General features: G+C 42.9%; 2 protein-coding genes across 3 annotated transcripts in view; one reads left to right on the forward strand and one right to left on the reverse strand.

The window, feature by feature from the left end:
- RPRD1B (regulation of nuclear pre-mRNA domain containing 1B) overlaps window positions 1–11459 on the reverse strand; it is a 57896-nt gene extending 46437 nt beyond the window's left edge. Inside the window, exons 1-2 of the mRNA XM_027558570.1 lie at window positions 10877–11459; window positions 5671–5800 (exon numbers count right to left, since the gene is read on the reverse strand). Coding sequence (XP_027414371.1) covers window positions 5671–5800; window positions 10877–11027 — 281 coding nt within the window. The 5' untranslated portion in view covers window positions 11028–11459. The remainder of the gene's footprint in view (window positions 1–5670; window positions 5801–10876) is intronic.
- Window positions 11460–11482: 23 nt separating this feature from the next.
- The window catches only part of TTI1 (TELO2 interacting protein 1), a 41388-nt gene continuing 34024 nt past the window's right edge, over window positions 11483–18846 (forward strand). Inside the window, exon 1 of one of the 2 annotated variants that reach the window (XM_027558568.1) lies at window positions 11483–11568. The gene's annotated coding sequence lies outside the window, so the exon portion shown is untranslated. The remainder of the gene's footprint in view (window positions 11569–18846) is intronic. The other variant, XM_027558569.1, reaches the window with a different exon arrangement.

The following is an 18846-nucleotide window of genomic DNA, read 5'->3' on the forward strand; positions in this document are numbered from 1 at the left end:
TCACAAGGGCAGGGATGTGTCTTCCCCCAACTGCTATATGCCCAAGAATAAACACAATAAATGCTGAACTGCAATGTTTTTAATAAAATTTTAGATAAGTTTCAGTAGGCCAGGCAATTAGTTAGCTTTCAAAGACTATTTTACCACATGGAGGTCATTCATGTCAGATGTCATTTCAATTAAATATTCATCTGCTCATTCATTGGGGTTTGTGAAATACCGTGCTTGGAATACACTGAACAAGGTCTAAGTCCTCACCTCTAGGACTTGATCTAGCAGCACCCCACCTCTCCACATCTTCACATTCTAGAACACTCAACCGTGTTCTCTACTCAGCATTTTGCTGCCACTGGTGAATGTGGCTGTGTTCATGCTATCTCCGCTCCCTGGAATGGAACCCCCAAAACAGAACATGGTGAAGAGCAAGAAGCTGTAATTCAGGTAGCTGAAGTGTATAGGGAGTATGTAGAAACAGCAGAAGAAACTGGAGGGATAGAGACAGAGTGGCCTGAGATTATAGAGGACCTTATTTTGTTGTTAAGTCGTTATGGCCTTTATCCTGGAGGCAACAAAGTCCCTAATCTGATCAAATGTAGGCTTTAGAAAAATAAAGTCATTTTAACTATTGTAACAACAAAATCACAACTAACCAGAGTTTAACTGGTTGGTATTTTAACATGAAATCTGTTCTCTTGGGCTTCCCTGGAGGTCCAGTGGTTAAGAGTCTGCCTCACAATGGAGGGAATGTGGTTCAGTCCCTGGTAGAGGAACTAAGATCCCACATGCCAAGGGGCAACTAAGCCCACGTGCTGCAAAGACTGTGCGCCACAAGGAAAGCTCCTGCTGACGCAATGAAGACAGCGCACAGCCAAATAAGTAAACAGCGCACAGCCAAATAAGTATTTTTTAAATTAAACAAATAAATAAAATCCATCGTCTGCAAATTTTCCTAAAAGAGAAAGCAATCATGTCAACAAATTCCTGAAAGGACTGAGGGACACCACCCAAACACCACGCGCCATTCCTGAGGCAGGTGGCCTGGTGCTCCATTAAGGCCGGCAGTGCAGCTGCAGTCTCACTACCGGACAGTGGATACTGATGCTCACATCTGTCATCACCAAAAGATTTTCAAAAGGCTTTCGCCACTAAAGTGAAGTGAAGTTGCTCAGTCATGTCTGACTCTTTGTGACCTCATGGACCATAGCCTACTAGGCTCCGCGGTCCACGGGATTTTGCAGGCAAGAATACTGGAGTGGGCTGCCATTTCCTTCTCCAGGGGATCTTCCCAACCCTAGGATCGAACCCAGGTCTCCTGCATTGCAGGCAGACGCTTTACCGTCTGAGCCACTAGCCCAAAAGGGCACTCTAGTTTAATGAGTGAACTAATTAACCGTGATAGGCTGATTCCTTGAGCACTATAGTAAAACAAAGTTTTGCCACCTAAGGTCCAAAGACAGAGACACAACAGTCAACAAATCTTTTTACAGATGGGGTTTTGCTATAAGTAGCTCCAATGAAGCTGAAGTCACTTTAGTACCTGAACTGGATACAACCAAAGCAATAAAATCATTTTATGAAAGGAGGAGCTATCTTTTCAAGTTGTACTAAGTCCATTCTAATTAGAGATATTTAAGTGAAAAAACACCAAAAAACCCCTTGCCACCTATCAATGAATAAACTGAGAGATAAGTACATATATAAGTTATTTTGTGGAACACAACTTAGTATGTATCTTAATTCTAATTATTATAAATTCAACCACTGAAAATCTAATCTAAAAAGTGAAAAGTATGTGTTATACCCATGTGGGACTGCTGATTGAAGTGTCAGCTGGATACCCGAGGGCCCGCCAAGCCAGGTTACAGGTCTTCCTCTGCAGTGCTAAGGGCACTGCCTTCCTTGGCACACCCACCATAGCTCGTATGTTTCTCTCTAATCCCATGCACAGTAGGCCAATGGCAGGCCTACTCAGGATAGAAATGCTAAGTACCCTCAGCACTTCCAAAAGCACTTCAGGTTAACAGCAGAGCAGAAACAGTTCTTTGCAATTGTGTAGAAAATAGGAAAAAAGTTAGGAAAGCCTGGCGTCCATGCAGCCCATGGGGTCGCAAAGAGTCTGACATGCCTGAGCAACTGAACTAAGAAAAGAGTTAACACGGCAGGCCTGAGACTGCTGCCCTGACAAAGGCCTGCTCACAGGGCTGGCCCCTGACTGGCATCTGGGAACTTGGATTTCAGACATGGCCCCATCACGTCCTAATGGAAGAGGGTGGTTTTCTGTGCTTAAACTGTTTGTACAAACAGTATGGTTTTATGCTGAACACCTGCTTTTCTTCTGCGAGTCTAGAATTTTGGCCAAGAATACCTGTGACCAACCCCAACAAAACCCCTAGGTACTAAATCTCTAATGGGCCCCCAGGTAGTTGACACTTGGCGTGTGCCATCACAACTCAAAGTGGGAAGAACTGAGTGTGTCGCGTGGGACCCACCACGAGTGGACCCCGGGAGCTTATGCCTGGCCTCCTCTGGACTGCAGCCCTTGCCTCTTTTCCCTCTGCTCATTTTGCTTTATATCCTTTCACTGTAATAACTCACAGCCATGAACACAACTACACACTAAATCCGGTGAGTCCTCCTAGAAAGTCACCAACCTGGAAGTGGTCTTGGGGACCCATGATTGTTATAACAGGAAATAAATATGTATAGGGGGATAATTCCAAATTCATGTCTCCAGAAATTAATTTCCTACTGAGCTTCCAACTATTTCATCCATCTGCCTATCTGGCATCATACCTTGGAATATCTATCAGCCATCTCGAACTTAATATAGCCAAAACAAAATTCCTGATTTCCTCTACCAATTCTTTACCCCAATCTCCATCACAGTAAGCAGGGCCATCAGTCATCCATATACTCATGTCAAGAACCTAGAAATATGCGCTCTTTGACTTCTCTTTTCCCTCACTACCAGCTTCCACTTAATTCCCACAAATCTTCTCGATTTTACATGGGAGTGGGCCACACAAATCTATCCATACACATTTAATAAAGCTGTAATTTTCTCAGCGCTTCTGAGTCCTAGCCAATGTCATCTCTACCCCATGCAAGTGCAAGACCCGCCATGCCCATGTCCCTGCCCTTTATAATTCATTCTCCACCCCAAAGTGGAGGGATGCTAGAACAAAAGTAATTGGAATACATCATTCCCCTGCTTAAAATCCCTCACTGACATCCCATCAGGACAAAATCCTAACACTCTGCCAAGGCTCACAGGGCATATGTGACTGTCACCTGGCCTCTCTGGTTACTTAAACTGCTATTCAAATTATATCTACTCCCAGGAGCTTGGGTTCCAACCTGTAGCTTAGATGGTAAAGAATCTGCCTACAATGCAGGACAGCCCGGTTCGATCCCTGGGTGGGGAAGATCCCCTGGAGAAGAGAATGGCAACCTACTCCAGCATTCTTGCCTGGAGAAGTCCATGGACAGAGAAGCCTGGGGGGCTGCAGTCCAAGGGATCAAGGAGAGTCAGACACAAACGATCGACTAACACTTATTTACTTACAAGCTTGGCAAGCTTTCCCAGACTTGAGAGGTTTGTTCCCCTCCCCCCACCCTAGGTGGCAGGGGGTTTGAAGGAGGAAGTAAGAAATTATCATAAAGAGATTCCTAATCAATTTTAGTCAATATTAATGGGTCTATCTTTGTTCATTAATTGGACACACAAAAAACAATACAGACAGCATTTCTCATTGTTGATAAGGTGCCTCGGGATCAAAGTGGAGTGGCTGGACTTTCTATCCTAATAATGGGAGTGGGAGTAGGGAGGGAACTTAGAAACATGGGCATCTTGGGAATAATATCCAAACAGAACCTTAAAAGAACTAGAAGAATGCAAAGAGGAAAGGTAACAGGCCTATTTTATGTTTTTTAGGATCAGGTCTATTTTCCCCACGATGCCATGGAATTTGCCAAGACATGTTTACAATGTCTCCTGGATAGGTTTTAAGATGAAACCAAGTAGAAAAGGAATTTTTAATCTTGGTATTGCTCATCCCTCTTCTCCCACCCCTTTCTACTTATCCTTTTCTGATTTGGGGGCAGCTAATGATTACTGTTCAATGTTTAAGGAAAATGTGTGTTATCCCCACAGGAATTATTTTAGTCAATTTCCTATACTCTAAATTAGTTAACTTATTCAGTGACTATTTACTGTATCCCTACTCTGTGCCAAAGCTGTGCAACAATATTGCTCAGCTCTTGGGATACCACTGATATCAAGACTAAACGGTGTTACCTAAGCTATGTAAGCCAGTAGCTCTACGCCAGACACTGCACCAAGTGCCTGGAACACAGCAAAGAACAAAAATGAAACAGTCCTTCTCTTCACAGAGTTTATAATTTAGTGCACTCCCATGAATGAGCAAAGACTGTTTTACTTTAACCTCACAACAACTCTAAGGAGATAGGTGGTAACATCCCCTTTTAACCAATTAATGAAACTCGGGTTCAAAAAGCTAAGTAACACATCCAAGGCCACTCAGACAGTGTTGGAGGTAGAGCTGCAGCCCACATCTAAGAAACTGTTAACTAAATCTCCTCAAACAAAGAAATTGCCTCTCTCCAATTTCAGATGGCTACTCTAGTAGTCTGTTCTAAGTTTATTCACTGTTACGAGGATTCCATGTTTTCAAGTTCCTAACACATTCTGCTTTTTCAGTAGCCATGTTCACAAAAAAAGTCACTTGACAAACAAATATTTTGTTTCCATCTCTATAAAGCTAGATGTCATCTCTTCAAAATGTTCTGAATTTCTCATTTCATTCTTTCAAACTTTGCAAATCTTTCACGGAATGCCAAACATATTTCCACACTTAAGGTCTTTCACTTACACTCTAGACCCTAGAACAGTTTCTGTTTAACCCACTAGTCTCCTCACTGCCAGTCTCCTTTGGCAAAGATGTTTACTTTCATATGTTTACTTAGTAACATTCTAGTGAAAAGTAACTTTTCTTTGCTTCTTCTGGGCAACTAGGTGTCAAAAGCAGTTTGCTTTTAAATGAATAAAAATGATTTGTAAAATTTTTAATGAAATGTATAATTTCCATGATCTCAGCTATAGGTATGCCCTACGCTCCCGTCCTCTGTCACAAAACACAACAGGGGCAGAGTCTCAGTATGACAGAGCCAGAGAAACTTTTAACACTAATAGCTCCTATCTTTGCAGTTACAATAATGACTACTATTTTTAGTGAGTTAGACATCCAGACACCCAGAAGGAAGTAAATAAAAACAAAGGCACAAGCAACTAATTTCTTGCTAAATAGCATGGTTTTGTTACCGGAAGGTTCCCTTGTATAATTTAGCTTTGTTTTTTGACCATAAGCTAATGAGGTAACTCAGCCAAACCAAGGAAAATACCATATTCTAGAAATAAATTCAATAGTGAGTACCTCTAAGAGACAAAATGTGCTTCAAGTGCTAGACTGAATCCCTTCAATACAACAAAATATTTACATGTCTGAGAGAGTTCTCAAGGGCCCAGGCAAAATATAAAACCACACTCTCTATAAAGCACATCTCTTTTAAGTATGAAGTTGGTGAGGTACAAAGGCTATCACAAAAAAAGAACAAAAGGGAAAAAGTAATGCATTTAAAAATAAAACATACCTGGCAACGTGAGAAAAAGCATCCACAAGGACAGATTCAAACTCCCTCGTGAATTCGGGTCCTTTCCTTTTACTGTTTTGAATGACATCGTTGGCTAAGTATAGAAAAGTAAGCTTTCTGTTTGATTTGGCTGGAAAAAAAGAAAAGATAGCTTACACCAAGGAAATTCTCAATCCACAATTCTTTTGCATTATGCTACTCCTAAAGAATATTAAGACAAACATTATCCACTTGAGGTCTAGACAGCTATGTTTGAAAACAAACAAAAAAAACCACAATTTAAGGAACTCCTGGAGGTGTGTCTAGTAAAATAGGACTGAGAATACAAATTTTGAAAAAAACAGGAAACAAAAAAAGCCATCTTAATTTCTGTGTTATTTTAATCAGTGTAATTAATTGGCAATAAAAATGAAAATAATCCAAAGAAGATTCCTAAAAGATAAGCAGTCAATATTCTCCAGAAGACATGTTAAAAGCAAGATTTTCATTTATTCTGTTGCAAAGATGAACATTTCTAAGTGAAGTCGCTCAGTCGTGCCCGACTCTTTGCGACCCCATGGATAGTAGCCTGCACCAAGCTCCTCCATCCATGGGATTTTCTAGGCAAGAGTACTGGAGTGGGTTGCCATTTCCTTCTCCAGGGAATCTTCCCAACCCAGGGATCGAACCCAGGTCTCTCACATTGTAGACAGACGCTTTACCATCGGAGCCACCAGGGAACATTTCTAACTCACTGTTAATTATCAAATACCACAGAATGAAAGACTGAGTTAGGTTTCAATTTTAAAATAGATTTCTTGTAATTTATGCTCCTGGACCAAGAATTTGAATTTCTTTTTCAACAGTTCAATAACCATAATCAGTCAATGATACCATCTCTACAATTCAGAGGAATCTCTAGATGTACCTATCCGTGGATATTCATCTTAAATAAAAATACATGTTAATGCTACATAATCAGTGAAAATTTACACACGTCTGAAACCTGGATATGCAAAACCATGGCTCCCACAAAAATTCTTCTCTCTTATACCTACTAAATGCAGCATTCTCTATTACTCTACATGGCATCATATATTAAACCATAAAAACCTCATGCAATCTATCTGAGTTACAGTTGCTTAGTGGAACATACTGAATTTCCCAGCTTCTCTGCACATAACTTTTCAACCATGGAGTTACATCAATATCATTTTTGGTCCCAGCTTTCCTTTGTAAGAAATAAATTGTAACACAATCAGTTCAAAACAAAGTTTTCTTCAACATCAAAGTGCCTGAAAAACTCAAGCAAACCCTATGTCAAACTTTACACACTGAATTACTAGTCCTTATTCCTTGCTCTGAGAAACCATTTCTGTTTCTTTTGAAATGCACACAGCATGCATAAATTCTGACACAGCAGGCATAAGATCTGACATTTTAAAATGTAGTACAGAAGAATAACTCAGGTAAAAACAAGATTTTTAAGGCATGTTATAGTTTAAACTGATGACTTAAAATGCTCATAAAATCATACATGGATACACTGAACTGTATTAACCTTCTGGTAATAACCTAGTTTAGACAGCCAGCTGATGTGAATATTGAACACCTTGAGCTATCTTTAACTGTTCTAATGATTATTCAAAAGCAGAATGTAAGCGTCAATAGTTTCAATATGCCACTGTTGCTACAAAGGTATGATTACAGCAAAAAGCGCTTTCTTCAAAAGGCACTTTTTTAAAAAAGTAAACCTTTTTCTAGGATATTGCAGCAAATTAAACTATCACGTAAACAACACCATGAAAGCTGAAGATTCAGAAGTAAAACAGAACTTCTACAAAGCAAATCGAACTAAGTGAAGGTTTACAAATATGATATACTTTATGTTAAAAAAAAAAAGCCCAGAATCCATATTGCAAAATGTCTATTAGGCCATTCAAGACCTGATATATTGTGCATTATTACAAATATGATAGCTAAGAAGATACAGAGCCAAGGTTTTCACCATCTATGATGTAATTAATTCTCATCACCCTCAAACTAAGCAATGGGAATTTGTTTAGGATAAAACTTCATCCCTCCACATTCAATGTCCTGAATAGTCAACATTAGCACCATGTGTGCAAAGGCAATATAACAAAGTCTTAGACGGAATTCCCTGGTGGTCCAGTGGTTAGGATTCTGAGCGCTCACTGCCTAGGGCCTGGTTCTAGCCCTGGTCAGGGAACTAAGATCCCACAAGCCACAGCCGAAACAAACAAAAACAACAAAAAACCCCCCACAAAACCCTAGAATACTTGAAAATACAGTCATAATACACAGAACACACACACACACACACACACCCCCACCCACCCGTCTACTCCAGCCCTGGGTGATAACTCACTTGTTCAGGTGTCTTTCCAATATGTCAGTACAGATTCTTTCACTCCCTACAGAGGCTCATTCCAAATTGGTTCAAACAGTTATTGAGCAAGGTTTAAGTAACTGGCTGTCCAAAAATTTTCACTTGTTTGGCTAGTTCAGACATCTAGGGAAACTAACTTTTTTAAAAAAGGTTTATTTACCTGCATTCAGGCTAAGGTACAAAACACTACTGAAAAATGTTCATCTAAGAGCATTTTCCCTGGAGAAGGAAATGGCCAACAACTCCAGTATTCCTGCCTGGGAAATCCCATGGACAGAGGAGCCTGGCCGGCTACAGTCCATGCGGTTGCAAAAGAGCTGAACACGACTTTGCAACTAAATAACAACAACACAGAGTATCTTACACCAAATTGTTTCAAAAATTAAGGGAGTCGTTCTACCTAGAACAGAGTCCAAAGGGATAAATTAAGACTTATTCCTAGGAAATGGAAAGAAAATAACAGTAGGCATAGAAATAGTATTCTATTTCCAAGCAGGAAAAGGAAAAAGTTTAAAGTCTCATAAATATTTGGAGGCATAAAGACAATCTGTGAGTGTCTTAAAGAAATGACTACAGACAGAAATGTCCACTTTTAAAGACTCAGGGTGGGCTAGAACCTAAAGGGCTAGTCAATCGAACGATGGGGCACAAAATCCTTTTCCACTTTAGTGTGGAGGCATTTTCAATTCATGAAGGAAGCTTGGGTATTAGAAAACTGTATCCTGAGGTTTGGAAGACCAGCCTCTAGTCCTATATTGTCCAATATGGTAGCCACTAGCCACATGCAGCTATGAATATTTGCTTTGTACGTAACAAAACTCAGGAACTGAATTTTCCATTGTATTTATTTGAAACTTCCTTAGTCACACATTGTGAGTGCTCATGGCAAGAGGCTACCTTATTGGACAGCAAATGTAAAACATTTCTTTCATCACAGAAAGCTCATGTCCCAACTGGATAACCTTTAACAAAGCATTTAATCTCTTCGTATCTTTATCTTTTCATCTATAAAACAGGGATAATAATGCTGACCTACTTACAACATAAGGTTCCATTATACAAGATTAGGGTTTAAGGAGCTTCATAAACAAAAGAACTCTAAATTGTTACTCTCAATAACTCAAATAAGGTGAGGTGGGGAATCAAGATGGCATCACAAAAGAAGTGACATTTGAGATGGATTTTGACATGCCTCTGAGATCCTACTAGAAAGGATCCTATAGAGGCAATTCAGATTTTCTCCCCACATCTCAGATGATCTGAGTGGCACAGTGGGGTCCATGAATGAGGTTCTGGGAGCCCCAGGCTCTATTCTCCAACTACCTAGAAGGATGAGGGGGCTGCCCCCCCACATCTCGGTACAACACGTGATATCTGGAGGGGGTTGGGGGGAGGGCCTCTGCCAGAGGACTAGAATTGGGTCTCCCCAAAGAATCCTGGATTTTGGTGTCTGCCAATCTGATGTTATCCGAGGCTCATGGGTTCTCTCATCTGCATAACAGGGTGACATCCTGAGCTCACAGAGAGCAGAGGACACATGTAAAGTTACCTCCTATGCTATAAAAGGTCTACCACACACAGGCTGTCCAAAACAGCACTAAGCTTCATTTCCTCAGCTTTTTGCTCTGAAACTCACCAGGGCATAAGACAGCTATGTAGGTGCCCATCTTTCCTCACCTGAAAGCAACTGTGGCAAAGACCGTGTCGCACATGGAGTCACCAGTATCCCCCCTCATGGTATCCATCCAATGCCTACACTGTGCCTGACACCATGCTAGACGTCCATGTGGATTAGGCTGATTACTCTTCACCATACACCCTTTGAGCCTCCTTTTTTCTCACCTGCCAAGTTCCTACTTCATAGAACTCTGGGAATTTTAAAAAATGACATGTGTGTAAAGAGATGGGTACTGCACTTGGCACAGAACAAACGAACCGTAAGTATCACTTATCATCATCTTCATTTTACAGATCAGGAAACTGAGAAACAGAGAAGTTAAGCTGCCGGGGCTCAGTAAATGACAAAGTCGGGCTTAGATTTGAGGCAGTTGGCCTCTGGGGCCAACAGGCTTTCAAGCACCCAACCCAGTGCCTGGTACATGACAGGTTGAGCTCAATCAATGGCAGCCAGATCCTGAGCAGGATCTAGAACCAAGGAGACCTGCATGAGAAGAGGAGCCTGAGAGGCTAGGTGTAGGTGGAGTGGCCTCTTAACTTCTCTGTAATGGCAGTGACTATATCCACTCCCCAGGACAGTGCTGAGCATTGAGTACAAGGATGTACGAAAGGTCCTAGCACACTAACTGGCACAGAATAAAGCCTCTGTAAGGGCCAACTGTCCTCATTTTCGTTTGACAGATGAGAAAACAGAGGCTTAGAAGAAACTTGCCCGATATCACTCAGCTAGTAAAAGTGGCTGAGCCAGGGCTCGATCTGGGCAATCTTACTTCAAATCCCTAGCCAGCTCCTGGCACACAACAGGCCAGGGCTTGTACCCTCCACCTGGCGCTCAACGGGGCCGAGAGAATAATAGTCACTAGTGTCAGAAAAAGCCGGAGGGGGAAAACGACTGGATGAACTGAGAATCCTGAGCCCCGGTCGGTGGAACTTTAGACAAGCACCTTAAACCTTCCGAGGCCTCGGTTTCCTTCTCCGAGAAATGAGGATAACACTGTTTCCAACCTCAGCAAGCGCAATCGATCACAGGCCCGGGCCTGGAAAGCCAAGGCTCAGCAAAGCAGCTACAGGAGCCGCGGGAGTGGGTGCGGACGAGGGCTACCCGGGGTAGGACCGGAGGGGGACGGAGGGGATGTTTACCTTTGCGGAGCTCGCGATGCCACACCGACACGATGGGGCCCGCGTGCTTGCGGTGGTGGATGAGCCACAGGGAGAGGGTCTGCACGCTCTGCTGAGAGTTGCTCAGCTCCGAGAGCTTCTTCTCCAGCGCCGACTCGGAGAAGGAGGACATGGTGGCGGCGGTGAGGGCCGGCAGGGAGCGGCCTAGGCCGCCCAGTGCGGCGGGAAGAGTGACGGCACGAGGCCGGGGCCTCACTCCACCCGCCTGCGGGACTCTTTACGGACTGACAGACGGCCGGGGGGCCCGGCGGGGGAGGGGATGGGTCTCCGCAGTAACAGCCACCCGCACCGCCGCCACAAGATGGCCACCGACCTCTCACCCCGCCGCGAGCGCAGGGTCAAAGGGCAAGCGCAGAAGTGTTGGGACACCGTGGGGCGAGAGTCAGAGTGTAGAAAACACCCTAGTGTTGAACGCCTATTTGAAACTCGCTCTTGAGTAGTCCGAGAGCGGCAGACCGGGAAAAAAAGCGCAATTCGACGGCCTCCGGAAGGCGCTTTGACCGCTCGCGCCCGCACGCCGGCGCAGTGAGTCTCATCGGAACCCTTTCTCCCGCTCCCGCAGAACCTTTCTGGCTCTGGGCGGTGCGCGAATTACGCGTCACTTCCGGCGCGGCGGAGGAGGCGGGAGACTGAGGGAAAGGCTGGAAGAAGAGGTAAGGGAAGACTGGCGCGAGCAGGAGGGAGCCCAACAACCTCGAGCCCTTAGAGGGGAATCCCAGGGAGACGATGAGGCTGAGAGATCATAACCTGGGAATGGAACGGGGCCTTTCTCCCTCACCTGGCAGGCCGCAGCCACACTCTTCCTCCTGCTTTCTGACCTACCACCACAAAAAGCTTTTTTTTGGTTCTGCCAAGCCACGCACGTGCACTTTTTCTGCCTCCACACCTTGGAGTTTGCTCTTCTTTCTCCAGAGGTGACGCCCCCCTCCCCACGTGGTGGGTTCCTACTCCACCTCCAGAACCACCCGTAGTGGCTAGTTCCGATGTTGAGTTTGTGACAGCACCGCTGTAAAACACACCTTTGTGCTGTTAGTTGTTGTGCGTGCCTGCGTGCGTGCTCACTAGTGTTTGACTCTTTGCAACCCCTTGGACTGCCGTGCCAGGCTCCTCTATCCATGGGATTTTCCAAGCAAGAATACTGGAGTGGGTTTGCCGTTTCCTACTCCAGGGTATCTTCCTGCTCTTCGGGGAATTAAAGGCTGCCCTCTTGAGGGGGTGGGGTGAGGGGTCCATTTGACTGTTGCTCAAATTTAAGTACCATATGTTAACTTTGTGGGTGGATAAGGAAGTCAGTGGGTTCGTTAACCTCCTTTAAGAAACACTATTTGACACTCTGTTTTCAGAAACAGAAATACTCTGTACCCTTTTCCTATTTCAAAAAAGTTATAAATTTCAGTTATCAAATCAGCAGAGCAGTTTGTTCTTTTAACTGATAATGAGGTTGGTGGTAGGGAGTTAGGTTATTGTAGACATAACAGAATTTTAAAATGTCCCGATCACAGTGGAACCGACCAGTTGAAGCAGATTCCACTTCGGAGACCCTGTTCTATTATAGTTGATGCCTGTTTTTGCTCTTACTGCCCTGTTTTTTGCTTAGCTGCTTTTACTTTTCCAGACTGGAATGGTGATAATCATAGCCAACATAATGAGCTGCTGCTGTGAGTTAGACACGTTGTTTTCACACAGTGACTCATTTAATCGTCGCAACAAAGCTATGAGATGGTATTATGTATTCCCATTTGGCAAATGAAGAAACTGAGGCTGAGAAAGTTTAGGTGACCTACCTAAGATCACATATCTAAGATTACAGGGAAGGGACTCTACCTATATTTTTTACCCTAACACCTTATTTGTAGCTGATTGAGTGAATTAATATCAAAAAGCTGAAAAGCCTAAAATCACAGTCAATATCCAGTCATAATTATAACCTAGGGCCTTTGAGTCCAGTTGCTCAGTCGTGTCCGTCTCTTTTCGACCCCATAGACTATATAGTCCACGGAATTCTCCAGGCCAGAATACTGGAGTGGGTAGCCGTTCCCTTCTCCATGAGATCTTCCCAACCCAGGGATCGAACCCAGGTCTCCCGCATTGCAGGAGGATTCTTTATCAGCTGAGCCACCAGGAAAGCCCAAGAATTCTGGGGTGGGTAGCCTGTCCCTTCTTCAGCAGATAGTCCCAACCCAGGAATCAAACCAGGGTCTCCTGCATTGCAGGCGGATTCTTTACCAGCTGAGCTTCCAGGGAAGCCCCAAATCTAGGCCATCTTTCTGTATTAAGTAACAGTGTCATATAGTGAGCACTTTTACACCAAGTTCCTATGTATTAAGCATCTTACATACATTCTTTTATTTAATCGTTAACAACAGTCCTATGGGGAATGGGTATCACTATTTGATATATGAGAAAACATTAAACATGGATGAGTAATCTGTTCAGTGTCACTTGGACACAAGAAACAACGGAACTGGGAATCAAATTGAGGTTATCTTGTCACAGATTTTTCACTCTCAAGCCAGGGGTTCATTTATTCTTTCAGCCAGTAATTTTTGAGAGCCTTTGTCTGAAGCACTATTCAGAATAGTGCAAACAGACTGAATCTTTGTCCTCAGAAGCCTATCTTCTGCACAGGAAGATAAACATAGTTGTGTGTAAAATGAGCCCAAAAGTTGTAAGTGCCTTGAATAAAAATAAAGGAAGGTAAGAGGGTTGGGGTGGAGGGGGGGTTCCCTGGTAACTCAGTGGTAAAGAATCTGCCTGCCAAGGCAAGAGACTTGGATTGGATCCTTCGGTCCGGAAGATGCCCTGGAGAAGCAAATGGCAACCCACTCCTGTATTCTTGCGTGGTAAATCCTACGGACAGAGGAGCCTGGTGGGCTACAGTCCATGGGGTCGTAAAAGAGTGGGACACGACTTAGCGACTAAACAACAACAACAGAAGTATAGCACCTTATCCTATACAGAGTGTCCCATTTGTCTTCCGCACCTGTACACTATGGCACAGAGGTCTTATATCGCCCATGCCTGTGACAAAGCAGAAAGAGTCGGGGAGGAGGGGGAGAGGTTGCCAGGGAAATGAGTTCACTCAAACACTGATTGCAGTTCTGTTCTAGCACCTCCCCAGGGACTGCTTTCCACAACCCAGTAGGGCTCCACTGAAGTTGGAAAAGATTAGAGTCGAGAACTGGTTTATTCAGTCATTCTCTGCCACAGTTGAACTCTGGGTTGTCTTCTCTGCTCACCCAGAGAATCAGCTTGTTCTGAGTGCCTCATCCCAATATCACTTTCTGGGCCAGAATGCCCCTTGCTATAAGTTATATAAATATCAGACTTTGCAGTACCACTGTAAATAATCAGGGTTGCATTTTATAGGAGTAGAATCTAGGACACCTAAGCTTCTAAATCTCTAAACAGTTTCTTCTGTAATTGACATATTGTCACACAGGTGTGATTTCATGGCCATCCCATAAAGGTGTTATATATGAGTACCTTTTATAGTCATGCCAAAGTAGCCATTTGTTACACTCTCTTCCTTACAGAAAGCTGGTTTATGTATTTCTGAACCCATAACCCATTCTTTGAAGATCTCCAATTGTGGTAAATCTTCATCTGTACAGGATCCCATTGGGAGAATATACTGCTATTTATCCATTATACTATAGATGTGCAGTAGTTTTTAATGTGGAGGCAATTCTGGATAGTGTATTCCAGAACACACCTATTGTATGCATTTCTGTCAGGTATATTTATCAAAAAATGTAATTACTAGATCATAGTGTGTATGTATGTTTATCTTTAGAATAATAGATACTGCCTGAGTATTTTCCAAAGTAGTAGTACCACTTATACTCTTACCAGCACTGAATGAGAGTTCTAGTTGCTTCATATCCTTGCCAACACTTAGTATTTGCTTTTTTCTCCCCCTTTTTACAGTTTAGCCCTTCTAGTTGTTGTGTAATGGTGTTTTGTTGTGGTTTTATATTGCATTTTCCGTACTAATGATGTTGCTGCTGCTGTAACTCTGTGCAACCCCATAGACGGCAGCCCACCAGATTCCCCCATCCCTGGGATTCTCCAGGCAAGAACACGGGAGTGGGTTGCCATTTCCTTCTCCAATGCATGAAAGTGAAAAGTGAAAGTGAAGTCGCTCAGTCGTGTCCGACTCTTCACGACCCCATGGACTGCAGCCCACCAGGCTCCTCCGTCCATGGGATTTTCCAGGCAAGAGTACTGGAGTGGGGTGCCATTGCCTTCTCCAACTAATGATGTTAATATCTTTTCATATGTTTATTGGCCATGTGGATATACTCTATTGTGGTATGCTTGTTCAAGTCCTTTTCCATATTTCTGCTGGATTGTCTTTTCCTTAATGATTTATAGAAAGTCTTTATTATAAATATGGATGTGTTATCAGACATATCAGATATCTTTCCTCACTTTATGGGTTGTCTTCACCCTCTTAATGGTATCTTTTGATGAACAAAAGTTCTTAATTTTAACATCATCCAATTTATCAATTTTTTTCTATGGTTAGCTCTTTTCTGTGTCCTGTTTAAGAAATCTTTGGCTACTCCAACATTACAAAGATTTCCTTTTTCTTTAGAAAGATTGATTATTTGACATTTCACATTTAAATCTAGTGTGAGATGTAATCAAGACCTCTTCTTTGCCAGTTTATTTCAGTGTCACCTTTGTCACGTATGTGAGCCTACATGGGGAGGCTCTGTTGAGGCGGTTAAGTCTCTTTGTGTGGGGGTTATTTCTGGACTGTATTTTGCTCCATTAATTTGTCTTTCTTTTTGCCAATAACACACTGCCTTTAATTATCATATCTTTACAGTAAATCTTGAAATCAGGTAGTGTAATTTACCAGTTTAATTCCTCTTCTTCAAGATTATCTTAGCTATTATAGGTGGTTTGTATTCCCATATCAATTTTAGAATAATTTTGTAACTTTCTACAAAAACGCTACTGTGTTTTGGTTGGGATTGTGTTGACTCTGTACCAGTGGTTCTCAGCCAGAGTGATTTTTACCCTCCACAGCACATTTGGCACTAGCTGGAGACATTTTGGTTGGTACTCTTAGGGGAGTGCTCCTGGCATGTTGGGGATGGGGCCAGAGATGCTGCTCAACATCTGACAATGCACAGACCAGTCCTCTACCAATAAATTATCCAGCTCAAAAATGTCAATAGAACCACTGTAGAGAAATTCAGAATTAACGTAATCAGTGTTTCTTTGGGCTTCTGTCTACCATCTTATTAAGTATTGGTCTTCTGTTTGACTCACTGGTTTTGCTTCCTTTTTTTCTCATTTTTCACCTTCTTTTGGATTAACAAAAAATATTTATTATCCCTTTTCATGCTATTCATGGGGTTCTCAAGGCAAGAATGCTGAAGCGGTTTGTCATTCCCTTCTCCAGTGGACCACATTCTGTCAGAACTCTCCACCATAACCCATCTGTCTTGGATGGCCCTGCATGGCATGATTCATAGTTTCATTGAGGTATACAAAGCTGTGATCCCTGTGATCATTTTGGTTAGTTTTTTGTGATTGTGATTTTCATTCTGTCTGCCCTCTGATGGATAAGGATAAGAGGCTTGTGCAAGCTTCTGATGGGAGGGACTGGCTGTAAGGGAAGCTAGGTCTTGCTCTGGTGGGCAGTGCCTTGCTCAGTAAACCTTTAATCCAATTTTCTGCTAATGGGTGAGGTTGTGTTCCCTCCCTGTAGAACCAGACATGGAACAAGGCTCCATGGATCACGGCTGTGGTCTTTCCAGTGGTCATGTATGGTCATGAGAGTTGGACCATAAAGAAGGCTGAGCCCCTACAATTGATGCTTTCAAACTGTGGTGCTAGAGAAGACTCTTGAGAGTCCCTTGGACATCAAGGAGATCAAACCAGTCAATCCTAAAGGAAATCAGCTTTGAATATTCATCAGAAGGACTGATGCTGAAGCTCCAATACTTTTGCCAGCTGATGCGAAGAGCTGACTCATTGGAAAAGACTCATGCTAGGAAAGATTGAGGGCAGGAGGAGAAGGGGGCGACAGAGGATGAGATGGTTGGATGGCATCATCGACTCAATGGACGTGAGTTTGAGCAAACTCCAAGAGATGGTGAGGGACAGGGAAGCCTGGCATGCTGCAGTCCATGGGGTCGCAAAGAGTTGAATGCAACTGAGTGACTGAACAACAATGAATTTAGTATCCCATTTTTACTGCTCTCTGAACTTGTTAGAAACATATTCTTTTATAGTTCTTTTGGAATTTACCCTACAGATTTCAACATGCATTCTTGACATGTTAGCTAATACAGATTTTTTTTTAACTACTTGCTGGTACTACTAGTGTCTTAATATCCTTATTTCCTTTTACACCATCCATGCACCTTTTGTGCATTATTGTCTTGCATTTTACCTTTAATTTTGAAAGATATTTTTGTAGAGTGTAAAATTCAAGGTTAGCGGTTACTTTCTTTCATCGCTTTAGAGATGTCATTCTGTTGTTTTGTGGATTTCATCATTTCTTTAGAGAAGATATCTATCACTTCTACCACTGTATTAAGATTTTTCTCTTTATTTCTGGCTTTTTGGCTGTATGATGTGTCTCTGTGTTTCTCTTTGTATTATCAGCTTAGAGTTTCTAAGCTTCTTGAATCTGTGGGTTAATCTCTTTCATTTTGTTAGCCATTTCTCAGCCATTTGTCCCCCAGCAGCAGCCTCCTCTCAGAAGTCATGTATTTTGAGATTCCTGAAGACTATGGTTTTGCTTATAGGACCCCAATCCTATATGACCACATTAAAAGCATCATCGTTGCTTTTTCATCAGTGACAGCCCTCGGCCTAGGCCTCATCATAAGCTTGAGCCACGTCCAGAATCAGCAAATAGACCAAAGGAAAACAAACAAACCAGCTGTTGGTTGTTGACTCACTGTGACTTTCATCCTTCGCTGGAATATTAGTCCATCTGGTCTTTGTTGCTTCTACAACTATTTGATGCTTTCAGTTCAGATCAGGTCAGTCGCTCAGTCATGTCCGACTCTTTGAGACTCCATGAATCGCAGCACACCAGGCCTCCCTGTCCATTACCAGCTTCTGGGGTTCACCCAGACTCACGTCCATTGAGTCAGTGATGCCATCCAGCCATCTCATCCTCTGTCGTCCCCTTCTCCTCCTGCCCCCAATCCCTCCCAGCATCAGAGTCTTTTCCAATGAGTCAACTCTTGGCATGAGGTGGCCAAAGTACTGGAGCTTCAGCTTTAGCATCATTCCTTCCAAAGAAATCCCAGGGCTGATCTCCTTCAGAATGGACTGGTTGGATCTCCTTGCAGTCCAAGGGACTCTCAAGAGTCTTCTCCAACACCACAGTTCCAAAGCATCAATTCTTCGGCACTCAGCCTTCTTCACAGTCCAACTCTGTGCTTCACAGTCCAACTTTGATTTAAGAAGTGGTTTTTAAAATTTCTCTGGGCTTCTCTAGTTGTCACCAGGTGTATTGGCCTGCTATCCTCTACTGGAGCTACTTGAAAGGAGAATCTGTACAGATGTTTTTGAGTGCTTTGTCATATGCCAGATGCTCTTGCAGCTTCTAGGTGTATGGTTGCCTAGTCTAAAGTAGGTAAAACAGGCACAAACAAAATAATTCAGCATGCTGAATACTGTAGTAGCAGTGTATACAGTGCAAGGAGAAAGGTGACTATGACAGCACCACCTGCTTAGGGAATTGCAAGTTTTGTCATTTCACATGGTGCAGTTTCCACTTCAAGGGGCGAAGCAGCAAGAAATGAAGTTGATGAGCATGGGCCTGATGGTGCAGAGCCCTGTACGCCATGGTACAAAGGCGTTTGTACTTTAAGCAGGCTACAAAGAACAGGTGATGAATTTTAACCGTGGAAAAGAGTGATCCAGGTTTTTGTTTTAAAAAATTACTTACA

The sequence above is a fragment of the Bos indicus x Bos taurus genome, chromosome 13 (assembly GCF_003369695.1).
Source record: "Bos indicus x Bos taurus breed Angus x Brahman F1 hybrid chromosome 13, Bos_hybrid_MaternalHap_v2.0, whole genome shotgun sequence".
Taxonomy (NCBI): domain Eukaryota; kingdom Metazoa; phylum Chordata; class Mammalia; order Artiodactyla; family Bovidae; genus Bos; species Bos indicus x Bos taurus.